The sequence below is a fragment of the Triplophysa rosa genome, linkage group LG10 (assembly GCF_024868665.1).
Source record: "Triplophysa rosa linkage group LG10, Trosa_1v2, whole genome shotgun sequence".
Taxonomy (NCBI): Eukaryota; Metazoa; Chordata; class Actinopteri; order Cypriniformes; family Nemacheilidae; genus Triplophysa; species Triplophysa rosa.
Genome location: NC_079899.1, coordinates 7,982,322 through 7,996,302, shown reverse-complemented (window position 1 = coordinate 7,996,302; position 13,981 = coordinate 7,982,322). Strand labels below are relative to the sequence as shown.

At 35.9% G+C, this 13,981-nt stretch overlaps 1 protein-coding gene across 5 annotated transcripts in view; it reads left to right on the top strand.

Moving 5' to 3' along the window:
• The window catches only part of aspg (asparaginase homolog (S. cerevisiae)), a 37,524-nt gene that overhangs the window by 6,606 nt on the left and 16,937 nt on the right, over positions 1-13,981 (top strand). For 4 of the 5 annotated variants that reach the window (XM_057343263.1, XM_057343265.1, XM_057343264.1 and 1 more), the window contains exons 3-10: positions 2,254-2,365; positions 2,616-2,741; positions 3,170-3,253; positions 4,026-4,152; positions 6,403-6,515; positions 10,946-11,131; positions 11,198-11,311; positions 11,643-11,762. In XM_057343263.1, coding sequence (XP_057199246.1) covers positions 2,254-2,365; positions 2,616-2,741; positions 3,170-3,253; positions 4,026-4,152; positions 6,403-6,515; positions 10,946-11,131; positions 11,198-11,311; positions 11,643-11,762 — 982 coding nt within the window. The remainder of the gene's footprint in view (positions 1-2,253; positions 2,366-2,615; positions 2,742-3,169; positions 3,254-4,025; positions 4,153-6,402; positions 6,516-10,945; positions 11,132-11,197; positions 11,312-11,642; positions 11,763-13,981) is intronic. The other variant, XM_057343267.1, reaches the window with a different exon arrangement.

Below are 13,981 nucleotides of genomic sequence, written 5' to 3'. Positions count from 1 at the left end.
ACTGTTAATCCACTTACTCAGTTTGGAGTCTGGAGTTTCAGCCTTTCTCATGTTACTGCCTCATTGAGATAACTTGCTTATTCTATATTCTTCATTTACAACTTTCTTTGCATAAATGTCTGTGGAAGTCCTAGTTCCATACTACTAGCCTACAAAAGTTTACATATTTCATGTCTGTTTAGAAGTTAAAAGCCTCTTTAATGTTTATTGCTGAATAATATTATGGGCTTCAAACTGGCATGTTATTTATTGCTTGTGGTTAAAAACCCATATTGCCTAGACATACTCCTTATTTTGTTATTTACAAATATTTGTGGAAGAGATAGTCCACCCAAAAATAAAAATTCTGTCCCTTGTCATGTCATTTAAAACGTATGGCTCTTCTGTGGAGCACAAAAGATAATCATTGTGAGAAATGTCTCAGTGGTTGTGTCGATACAGTGAAAGTCATACTTGGTTACCAACATTCTTCTGGATATCTATTCTATTCTATTCTATTCCACATGATAAAATAATTATCTTTTTTGGTTAAACTATTCCTTTATGGTTGATATTGGGTTTTGATGATAGCAAACCTACTGAAATCATCCTTACTGGATAATGTATCATTTTCTTTTTTCTTTTTAGCAAATATTGTGTCATTTATTTATTGTTGTGTAAATGCATTTAATTGCCACAACCTCTGTTTGCTTAGCTATTAAATTGTAATATTTTGGAATTATTAATAAGCAAAAAAGTAGCAAAAAAATGAACAAACAAAAAAATCTAAAATAACTATATATATACTGTATATATATATATCATCATATCATATTTTAATGTTTTGATCATGTAAAAATTTAGCAAGTTTGGCTGGATGTGATATCTTTATGAGGATAATTCATGTCCACATTTTGATTTTGAATTCCTGATCTGGATTTGAACCAGAAACCCCAGTCATCCTTTTTGTCATAATGTGTGTTCTTTCATTCACATAAAAAAATGCTGCCTTAGTGACATTATTATTTTAGTTTAAAAGCCTTAAAATTACAGATTGTTGCTATTAAAACTTTCCCCTCTTTATAAAAGGTTGCACTAGATGACTGACAAGTGCTTTAGACTACCGTTTAAATCACTATTAATGAAAGATAATGAGTCTTGTAAAGGACATGTCAAACAAGTCAAAACAACTTCAGTTTCTGTCTCTCTCTGTATTATTGTGAACTCTGCCTGTACCTGTTTTAAACTCTGTATTAGGATTGATGACGGTGGTACCCATAGCAACATTGTTTGGTAAATGAATATGATACTTGGAATTATGAGCAGGTTCAATTTTTTCCTGTACCGCCCTTTCATTTATATGATCATAAGCATATGTTTGTGCCTGCATATCTTAGTGGAGGCTAATTTGAACAGTTGGTCCCCTTCATCGTAGTGTGTGTGTGTCGGTCTGCTTCGTCCCCTGCTGTTCCATTGATCTATCAAACAGGGCTCAGGCTGCACCCTCCTCCGCGTCTTTATTTGCTGTGAGGATGTCATGAGGGTTGGGAGGGATTAAAGCAATCTTTTCCACAAGCCATACGCAGCCACATGACTCTATTAGCTCATCTGTGCAACTAACAAGGGTGGCCCAATGTAACAGCACTTGTGGGACCACATGAATATTTATGCGGGTTTAGGCTATGCCACCCGTTTTTAATTAGGACATAGAGGTCATGCTAATCTGCCCACTCTATGTGCTTAAATGGGGAAAATCCCGACAGAGCGCTCCCCTTCTTCATAACAATAACCCCCACCGACACTGGGAGCCGCCCCCTTAGACTTTGCTCATCGCTCAGGTCTGCTTCTTCACAACATTTGCTCATCCCACCTCCCCTTAATGTACAAAATCACACAAATACACAAGGACCTGCTCTCAAAAGGCCATAATCTTCCTGTCTGCACTTTTGCTTTTCACTATATGGGATGCCCCGCTGCTTGACCAGACGAGCCCCTAAAATCGACTTGCTCTTATGTCCCCTCCCCCCTTTTTGCTTTTTCGGAGAAAACCTGAACTCGCTCCAGCTTGTTTGTGAATAATCTGTCCATTTATGTAAAATCTGGACTTGTTTGTTTGTTTGTTTTTGACTGGTTTGACTTAACTAATTCATGTTCGGCTACAAATAGCGTTGGCTTATTTAAATAAAATGTGTTTCATCTGGAGCTTGTTAATGTTTTATTTTTTTTCATCATTAATTTCATTTCATCTTTTTACACTCTTTTTTTTAACCACAGATTGTCCAAACAGAATAAGAGGATAGTGTATACGGTTTTAGAGTACTCTCCTCTGCTGGACTCCTGCAATATGACCACAGATGATTGGGCTACTATTGGAAAAGACATTGAGGTGGTACACACAAACCATTTGATTGTGTACATTACAATTTACCTTCGACATCAACTGTAATAACAGAATCTTCATGGCACACGTATTGGAGATGTTTATTCAGTTTGTGATTTCCTTTAGACTTTGTGGATTTAAGAAAGAAAGAAAGTATGCAAATCTGCTCCTTTAATATCAAATGTTTGTGTACAATTTGGGAAATCTTAAAATACTGTAGTGCCATTAGAAAATATGACTTCAATCATGTTCACAGAAACACTACGAGAAATACGATGGCTTTGTTGTCCTGCACGGTACAGACACCATGGCATACACGGCTTCTGCTTTGTCCTTCATGTGCGAGAACCTGGGAAAGCCTGTCATCCTCACTGGCTCACAGGTAATGTACTTTAAATATCATTACATTTGTCTGTAATGTTTTATTTTATTTTTAAGCTCCATTGCTCACGTTTTATTTTAAGGATGCTCTTCAAATGAAGTTTGAGTAGTGAACAGATTGTTGTGTGCAAATAACATGATTTAGGGTTTGTGTAAACATTGATGGAAATCATTTTCACTCAATATACTGTATATTGAAACATATATTGGTTATTTAATAGTTTAGATGGGATCATGAATAATTTATAATGGATTTTCTAGTTCCTGGGACAAGGGTCAAACAATACACAAAAGACCTATGCACAAAACACTACATGGTGTCAAAGTACAACTATGAAATATTGACTTAAGTATTTACTAAACTAGCTGGCATCAAAACAGTGTTTTATTGTTTTGTTTAGAACTTAACAACCATCTTGTGTTTGGCAGGTGCCTATTTATGAAATGAGAAACGATGGTAGGGACAACCTCTTGGGGGCGCTGTTGATAGCAGGACAGTTTGTCATTCCAGAGGTGAGACAGCCTTTTGTTCTTACTGTGAGATGCACTGGAACCATTACACATACAGAAAACAATCAATATTCGTTTTTTAAAACATATTTTATAGCTTGTGTTAAAGTGATGAAAATTCTGTCATCATTTACTCACCTTTTTGTCATTTCAAACCTGTATGACTTCCTTCCTTCCGCAGAACACACAAAAAAAGATATTTTGAAGAATGTTGTTAACTGGCACCCATTCACTTGCATTGGTTTTGTGCCCATACAATTGGAATGAATGGGTGCCACTGCTGTTCGGTGAACAACATTCTTCAAAATAGCTTCTTACAGGTTTGAAATGACAAGAGGGTGAGTAAATGTGAGGGTGAGTAAATTTTTTGTGAACTATCACTTTAACATAGTATTGTTTTTAACTCTCCCACTCCCTTTTATTCAGTGTGCTTTAAATCTGAAATCAGTTTTCTGAAACACAAAATGAAAATATTTAACACTGTTCAAATATATGCATAAATCCTGAAGATATTTCATTTCATCCTTAAATATATTCTTTAACCATAATGAGGTAGACACGAAGTACAATCCACCTGTACACCACCTGCCAAACAAGTCTGTACAAGTTTAGAAGGGCCCGTGATAGGGTGTTCTAAAATGGGCTGACAGAGAACTGGAATCACTGGTGGAAAATACTTAATAAGGAATAATAAAGAAACATTTAAAATGATGTACGATCTGTCTGAATTAAGTGAAAGACATGAAATTTTCACTTTCTGCCTTTGTCTTTACAGGTTTGCCTCTACTTTCATCATAAACTCTACAGAGGTAACCGTGTCACCAAAGTGGATGCTGGAAGCTTTAACGCGTTTAGCTCTCCAAACCTGCCGCCATTGGCCAATGCTGAAGTTGACATCAAAAGTAACTTTGGATTTATCGACTTTAATGCATTGTTCTGCTCAGAAATTAGTCAAGTTTAACTCAAATTAAAAACAGTACTAATAGGAAAATATTAAGTAATCAAATCTACAGTAAGTTACTGGTATAACTGCTGCAAAATTACAATTACAATCTATTATCATTTACTCACCCTCAATTTAGTTTTAGTCATATTTTAGTCATCCCCATTATTTTAGTTTTAGTCTAGTTTTAGTTGACGAAATATGAAAAATATTTTAGCCTACTAAATCTACATTATATTTAGTCTACTAAAGTCTAACTGGTTTAACTAATTTACTTGGTGTAATTAAATGTTCCTTACAAAGATTAACTAGACTGTTTTGACATCATTTACTTAGACATACTCCTAAGAATTAAATTTAACCAGGTCATTACCTTTATTTTTCAGAAAAGTTTAGTAACTGGATATGCAGTGTTGCAACATGGAGGATATTAGACTATGAACGATGTGTACCAGTTTATTCAATCTCATTTTGACTCAGTTGAAGGGCGTATTCCTTCAGTACATTCAACCAATGAAATGCTCTGACAGGGCTCACATTTAAATTCTACTCTAACTCTATGTTTCTAAAGATAGCGAGTAACAATTGTTGGATAGACATAATTTTAACACTGAGATAAAAGTTAGTTCTCAAATAGCATTTTTTGTCACATTTAGGTTAAAGTTTTATAAATGCGTAAAGAAAATTTCCATGTTTTACATTGTAGCTGCTGTAGCCTGTTACTTTTAAGTTTTTCACTAAATTTAATCGTGGTGGTGAATTAAATTTTTTAAAGTTAAAATATAGACTATGTCATCGGACGCACGTGCCTGGACTACAGTTAACTTCCGGTCTGTTTGTTTATCGGTCTGGCTAGTGTCTAATAATAATTATTTCTATTTTATTTAATTTATGTTGATATTAATTTATATTATTATTTTATTGTATAATAATTGTATTAAATAAACAATTTGTTGAATTTTGTTGTATGTTAATTTTATTAAATAAACAATTTGCTGAATGGGTCCTGTAGTTTTGACGCATTTAAAGAAACCGTATGGTACATTGACATCTAGCGGTTGAGCTTGGTATCGCAGTCTAAATTCAAAATATTGAGAGGCAAGTTTAGCCAAGGAACGGTTCTTCACGGTTTCTTTTGCTTGTTATCAGAAATAATCTACAGGCACTCTATTATTTGCGAATGTGTACTGGAAGTTAAGGGCAGTCCACGAACGTGCGCATATGCAGTAAAGTGTGTTTATGCTTTTAGCTTTGAAACCATCTATACTCTGCAATCTATAAAAAACAGAATGTATTACTACTATCTGAAGTAGAACAATATGTTTAAAATGGTAAAGAATGTCCCATTAAAGGCCCAATTTACTAACAGCTTGCGGCAGCGCAAACGCTTCACTGTAAAACTTTGCTGTAGTTTTGCAGCAGGTTTGCCAGTAACTTACTTACTGTTTTAAACATAAACGTACCTAGTTCTTATATTTTCTTTCATTAAACAAGACTAAATATCTTGGGTTACTTTTCTTGTTATGTAAATGTATCGTAATTTATGAAGTTTTAAATACTTTTACTAGAAAACCAAACAAAAACATACATGAAGTATGTCATTTTTGCAGTGTAATGCCAGTAATAAGACCAGTCTCTTCTTGCTCATTTTGAATATCAAAAGTCAAAGTGTTTTAATTTTGATTAAAGTAATTTTAACTCAAATTAAAAACAGTAGGAAAATATTAAGTAGTAGTCAAATCTACAGTAAGTTACTGGTAAAACTGCTGCAAAATTACAATTACAAGTTTTACAGTGTCAGTATTTACTAAAGACTCGCAGTGAAAATTAGCACTGAAAAGGCTTGGACACAGCTGTTTTTGCTTTATGGGAGAAGAGTATTTAAATGAATCATGCAACGTGATTTACTAATATTTGCTCTTGTCATTGTACTGGTATTTGCGTATTTATTTAACACCCAAAAAGCATGTCTTAAGTCCTGCGCTAATTTGCGCTGCTCTTGGAAGATTGTGCTGGTCATTATGGAAATTAGATGTTGCGCCTGTTTTTTTTAATGTGCGTCTTGTTTTAAATTACCCGCAGAAGACTCCCATCTGTGCTTTTTTAAAATTGTGCTCTCAAGCTATTTAGCCCTGTTTTGTAAATCTGAAATGTAAATTGTAAAATGTAATCTGAAGCATTTTGCTAATAAGCATTTCTTACTTTTCAGTTAACTGGGATACTGTATGGCGAGCCAACACAACCTCCAAATTCACCGTCAGCACACAGATGAATCGTAACGTGGGTCTCCTGCGTATTTTCCCAGGAATCACTGCTGAAACAGTAAGGCTGTGTGGTAATAAAGCAATAAGCCCCAAGAAGCAGTGGGTTACAGTGCATTTTATAACAGCTTATATAGCCCCTTAGCTGTTATAAAATGCACAGCAACCTACTGCTTCGTGGGGCTTATTGCATTTATAAAACGGTTATTTCATATGCCTAGCAAGATTTCATAAAATAAAGTAAATAAAGTGATAATTAGGCTACGTAATACGGTCAGCAGTTATAAATAGGGGTATTTTATAACGGCTTAGATCTCAGCTCAACCAATCAGAATCAAGGACCGTTTTATAATGTCTCTTTTAAACTGAAATTCGGTGCAAAAAGTTTTTAAGAATGATTTTCCTTTGTCATCATTTACTCGCCCTGATATTATTCCTAACCTGTATGACTCGGGACGCAGAAGGAGAAGTTTAGCAGAATGTGTTGGGTGGCCTTTTCCAAATTATGAAAATTAACTGACACTGCCATGGTCCAAAGATATTAATAATTGAATTAAGCCGAGGGGAAGATTTCTGTTTATATAATGATATATATGGGCTACTTCTATGTAGCTTTTGTAGTTATGTAGCAGGGTTGTACAAGATTTAGAATTGAATTGAGAATGACCCCTAAATTCCAATTCAATTCTTGAATTTAAATTCATATTCGAATTGGGATTGCAAACAGGAAGCTGAATTGCAATTCAAGTTCAAATTGCAGGAAATAGAATTGGAATTCCATAAAATTCAAAGAAATTCATGATACATAATTAAGGTGTATTTAACAATGAAGCTTCACAGTATATGATTACAACATGAATTTCATACAGATACTATTGTATGGACTTTATGCACACAATACTTTATTATAGTAAATAGGCCTATTTATTTTACCACAAATTAACATTAAAACATACTCTATAAAACAGATCATTAAAATTGTAATAACCTTCAAATTGTGGAAAATGATAGCACTTCATTTCCCAGAGTACCTTGCTGTATCCAAGTCTTCAAAATGGTTGATCAAACATTTGAGGAACTGTTGACCATTAGATGCAACAACGTTACCCTGTAAAGTACAAACCCGATTCCAAAAAAGTTGGGACACTGTACAAATTGTGAATAAAAACAGAATGCAATGATGTGGAAGTTTCAAATTTCAATATTTTATTCAGAATACAACATAGATGACATATCAAATGTTTAAACTGAGAGAATGTATCATTTTAAGGGAAAAATAAGTTGATTTTAAATTTCATGGCATCAACACATCTCAAAAAAGTTGGGACAAGGCCATGTTTACCACTGTGTGGAATCCCCTCTTATTTTTATAACAGTCTGCAAACGTCTGGGGACTGAGGAGACAAGTTGCTCAAGTTTAGGAATAGGAATGTTGTCCCATTCTTGTCTAATACAAGCTTCTAGTTGCTCGACTGTCTTAGGTCTTCTTTGTCGCATCTTCCTCTTTATGATGCACCAAATGTTTTCTATGGGTGAAAGATCTGGACTGCAGGCTGGCCATTTCAGTACCCGGATCCTTCTTCTACGCAGCCATGATGTTGTAATTGATGCAGTATGTGGTCTGGCATTGTCATGTTGGAAAATGCAAGGTCTTCCCTGAAAGAGACGACGTCTGGATGGGAGCATATGTTGTTCTAGAACTTGGATATACCTTTCAGCATTGATGGTGCCTTTCCAGATGTGTAAGCTGCCCATGCCACACGCACTCATGCAACCCCATACCATCAGAGATGCAGGCTTCTGAACTGAGCGCTGATAACAACTTGGGTTGTCCTTGTCCTCTTTAGTCCGGATGACATGGCGTCCCAGTTTTCCAAAAAGAACTTCAAATTTTGATTCGTCTGACCACAGAACAGTTTTCCACTTTGCCACAGTCCATTTTAAATGAGCCTTGGCCCAGAGAAAACGCCTGCGCTTCTGGATCATGTTTAGATATGGCTTCTTTTTTGACCTATAGAGTTTTAGCCGGCAACGGCGAATGGCACGGTGGATTGTGTTCACCGACAATGTTTTCTGGAAGTATTCCTGAGCCCATGTTGTGATTTCCATTACAGTAGCATTCCTGTATGTGATGCAGTGCCGTCTAAGGGCCCGAAGATCACGGGCATCCAGTATGGTTTTCCGGCCTTGACCCTTACGCACAGAGATTGTTCCAGATTCTCTGAATCTTTGGATGATATTATGCACTGTAGATGATGATAACTTCTAACTCTTTGCAATTTTTCTCTGAGAAACTCCTTTCTGATATTGCTTCACTATTTTTCGCCGCAGCATTGGGGGAATTGGTGATCCTCTGCCCATCTTGACTTCTGAGAGACACTGCCACTCTGAGAGGCTCTTTTTATACCCAATCATGTTGCCAATTGACCTAATAAGTTGCAAATTGGTCCTCCTGCTGTTCCTTATATGTACATTTAACTTTTCCGGCCTCTTATTGCTACCTGTCCCAACTTTTTCTGGAATGTGTAGCTCTCATGAAATCCAAAATGAGCCAATATTTGGCAAGACATTTCAAAATGTCTCACTTTCAACATTTGATATGTTATCTATATTCTATTGTGAATAAAATATAAGTTTATGAGATTCGTAAATTATTGCATTCCTTTTTTATTCACAATTTGTACAGTGTCCCAACTTTTTTGGAATCGGGTTTGTACTTTAATAAATGATAATTGCATTTACCAAAACATTGTTTCATTTGATTACTTTAAAATGAAGATATTGCTAATTGTTCAACATTAAGGGACTGTATGCTTAATGTTAGTGTCTGTACTTCCATTAGGAAGAAAAATGTATGTTAAAAGTATCACATTCTCACTGATATGTGATAAGAATGAATTTCTCTGAATTGCAATGAATTCAATTACACTTCCTGTAATTCCAATTCAAATTCAACATCCTGTAGGGTGGAGTCAATTCAAATTCAAATTCATTCATTTAATTGAATTAAAATCTGAAATTCTGAATTTTGCACTGCCCTGTTATGTAGTTCTTTTGTTGTTGTTTTTTGGCCTCCATATATAGTATTCAGATAGTAGTCTTTTTCGTTTTTCACAAATAGAAAAAATAGAGGTGAGTAAACAATGACTGAATTCACTTCTCCCGTAAGGTTTGCTGTAGCTTCTTGTTTTGGCCACCTGTGCTCAGTGCTGGTAACTAGCGAACTGTTATTTGTTCTGTATGTAATGAGACAGAGTTATGGTGCATGTCTAATTCTTTACGAAAAAGCCAGGAGTTGGCACTACCGTTTACGCCACTTCTATTACGAGAAGTGGGGGAAGGAGCAAATATTTACTGCCTCAATCTGGCTGTTGTGCCATGCACTGCCTGAGTAGATTTTTTATCTTCATTTATGACCTCAGGTTTTATGGCAGATCCTTCACGTATGCTTCTGTATTTTTTACGACTCCTCATCCCGTTCATTTATAGCCCTAATGCTAATAACCACTTCCGTAGAAAATCTGATTCAAATAAAATTGAGCTGTAAAGAAATTAGTGAACTGTTAATATAGTTCATGACTATGCTTCTCACAAGTTATAACACAATGTCTGTAGGCGCTGTGCTAGTTTCAGCTACTTATTGCATTTATGCTAAAAGTTAACAGAACTATTACTGGCTTAGTAACTAGAAATGTATGCTAGCCATCACGTTGCAAAAATCATCTGACCCGAGTTAAAACTCAAAGATAGTGTCTGTGGTTTTTCTCATATGTCCTTGGGTGTGCAGGTGTTTAGGAGCAACTCCAGATGTGCCGTATTGGGCATGGGGGCCACCAGGGCTTTAAATCTACAGCGTCGTTAATTCTTTTCTCTTTGGGACTATTGGCCCCACACACCCAAAGTATAACAATGTGGAGACGTGATCGAATAGTCGTCCCGTTGGGACACTTCATGAGAAAATTAAAACATAAAACCTTCGATGTTAATAAAAGGATCCTACATAGATAAGCTCTGTTTCTACATGTAACCTTAAGGTTAACATAAAATCAAAATGGACCAAAATTGATATTTCACTAGCTGTGCATAATTTAGCATTATTTTAAAGAGAGAAAATGTCTTTCTAATGTAGCTTTACTGTAATCATGCCAATGGGTAAAGTTAGAGGAAATGGAAACCTATGGGGTGGGACGTGTTTGGCTTAACAATGGAAGACATAACTACTTGGAAACTCATTCGAAAGTAGCAAATTACTTTTACAGGGTTTGTTTTGGTGCTTCACCTATACCACAGCAACCTAATGCTGGTTAATACTAATGTAGTAAAAGTTAAAGTTAAGTAAAACAATAATAGCAAATAATAGCTTTGAAAAAGAAAAAACTCCCTTAACGTCCACGTTCAACATCCTGAGAATAAGCCCCGTTGTAAATAATTTTGTTATCAAATATTTTGTAACACAAGAGAAGTTAAATGGGTTGCAAATTCTTTATTCAGGTCAGGGCCTTCTTACAGCCTCCTATGGAGGGAATAGTCCTGGAAACGTACGGCAGTGGTAATGCTCCTGACAACCGTGCAGACCTGCTGGAGGAGATCCGAAAAGCCACAGAGAGAGAACTTATTATGGTGAACTGCACCCAGTGTCTAAGGGGCTCCGTCACAACCTCGTACGCCACTGGCAAGGTATGGCTGTTTGCTTGTGAATAGCTCTATTCCAACAGCGTGTAATCCCTCATTGTTCTCTCTCAGGCTCTGAGTGATGCAGGTTTGGTCGCTGGGTGTGATATGACCCCAGAAGCTGCTCTTTCAAAACTTTCCTATGTGCTGGCAAGAAAAGATCTTAGCACGCTAGAAAAAAAGAAGGTATGCAAAGTATTCTGAAAATATGTATTTAATGTGTTTTTTAAACTACCTCTTGGAAGTTTACTATACCACGCCGCTGTCATTTGTGCTTTTCAAATGCCTTTTATGTATAGATGTTAGTGTTGTAATTCTATTGTCAGACCTAGACATTAAATCTTCATCTTGACAACGCAAACAGTTTATTTTCTAAAGGTCCACAGAGCCATTGATGAAACACCACACCTAAAATATCTTTAACAGAAGGTCAGTTTTGACTCTCTTGGAGCAGCTCGCTCCATACGGTGCGAGACGTGTTATTTTAAACCGTCAAAACATGTTATTTGTTCAAAAGATGCTGAGCCGCAATCTGCGTGGTGAGATGATAGCTGACCTGGATGGGGCAAAGCTTTCTCTCAGCGACAGTCGCTTTATTCAAGTTATTGCCAAGTCCCTCAGCATTAGCTGTAAAGAGGTGAGGGCCAACGGATGCAGTCTATATATTATACTGTTGATCAGTTCAAACAGTCAGAGTTTATACTGTTCAAAATATTACAGCCATATGAGCATTTAGAGCTAAAAGAGGTTGTGTTGAGCAGCAATTAGTGCAGATAAATATAAATAAGAATAGATTTAACTTTATCGTCATTGCACATGAAAGCAATATATGTACAGATACGTACTATGGGATACAGAAAGTGAATATACAGAAAGTGCACATATAAATGTATATATAGTGAATATACAGTATGTAGACTACAAGATGCATACAGATATACAGAATATATACAGTAAATATACAGAGAACAGACAGAGTTCAGTGATACAGTGCAGTTCTGAGGGATAAAAAGACATATATTAAATGAATATTGTATGACTATACAAAATGTTTATGAATATACAGGATATATGGGAACAAACAGAATGTGGATGAATATACAGAGAATAGTATATGAATGTACAGAGTATCTTTTTCAAAATTCTAGTAAACCGATTGTGCCATGACTTCCAAGTTCACAAAAATCTTGAAATATTAGTGCTGTCAAATTGATTAATCGTGATTAATCAACTCCAAAATAAATGTTTGTGTTTAAATAATATACAGTGCATTGCAAACGTAGTCATCATTTTATTCACATTTTGTTATGTTGCTGCCTTATCCTAAACTACTTTAAATTGTTTTTTTACATTAATCTACACTCTATGCACAATCATGTAAAAAAAAAACAGATTTGTGACTTAGAACTTTGCAAATTTATTCAAACTAAAAAAACTAAAATAAGTACATTGCATAAATATTCATACCCTTAACTCAGTAGTTGGTTAAAGCACCTTTACAGTCTCAATGGCAATTTTCTGCCATTCTCAGATCCTCTCAAACTCTGTCAGGTTGGATGGAGATCATCAATAGACAGACATTTACAGGTTATGCAGAGATGTTCAGTTGGGTTCAAACCCAAGCACTAGCAGGGCCATTTAAGGACATTGACAGAGTTGTCCATAAGCCACTCTTGCATTGTTCAAGCTGTGTGCTTAGGATCATTGTCATGTTGGAGAATGAACCTTCTGCCCTGTCCGAGGTTCTGAATGTTCTGGGCTAGGTTTTCATGATCATTATCTCTGTATTTTGTGTCGTTGAGCTTTTCTTCTACTCTGACAAATGCCCCAGTCCCTGCAGCTGAAAAACACCCCCACATTACGATGCTGTTTCCACCACATTTTACTGTTGAGACGGTATTGTACAGGCGTTGAGCAGTGCCTGGTTTTCTCCAGACATGATGCAGGAAACTGAGATTTCATCAGACCAGAGAATTTTGAAAGAATTGTTGAAAGGTACGTTTTTACATATTTCAAGTTTTCACGTGTCTTCACTGAGCAAAGGCTTGAGTCTGGCCACTCTGCAATAAAGTGTTGCAGTGATGTTTGTCCTTCTGTAAGTATCTCCCATCTCCATATATGATCATGGAGCTCAATCAGAGTGATCATCGGCTTCTTGATCACCGCTCTAACCAAGACCCTTCTCCATCGAAGGCTCAGTTTGGACGGGGTCAGCTCAAGTAGAGATCTGGTGGTTCCAAACCTCTTTCATTAAGGATTAATGGAGGCTACATGCTTCTGTGAACTAGATGTTTTTCTCAGAAGTCTTCCCCAGATCTTGATACAATCCTGTCTCAAAGCTCTACTGGCAGTTCTTTTGACCTCAAGTCTTGGTTTTTACTTTGATATGCATTTTCAGCTGTTGCACCTTTTATTGAGAGGTATGTGCCGCTCCAGATCAAGGTTAACTCCACTCGAAGCGTAGAAACATCAACAAGCAAAACTAATGGTTCTGAGCTAAATTTCAGGTGTCCCAGAAAAGGGTATAGACACTTATGCAATGTACTTATTTCAGTTTTTATATAAATTTGCAAAGTTGTCACAAATCTGTTTTTTTTGTCATAATTGTGCATGGAGTGTAGATTAATATAATTTTGTTTTAATTTAAAGTGGTTTAAGATAAGGCAGCAACATAACGAAATGTGATAAAATGAAGGGGGATGAATACTTTTGCAAGGCACTGTATGTGTGTGTATGTATGAGTTGTGTATGTTTATTTGTAACTACACAAACGTATATATTTAAGAAATGTATGCATAATATATACAGTATTTATAGTTATGTATAATATAAATTATATTGAAATATTAATGTATA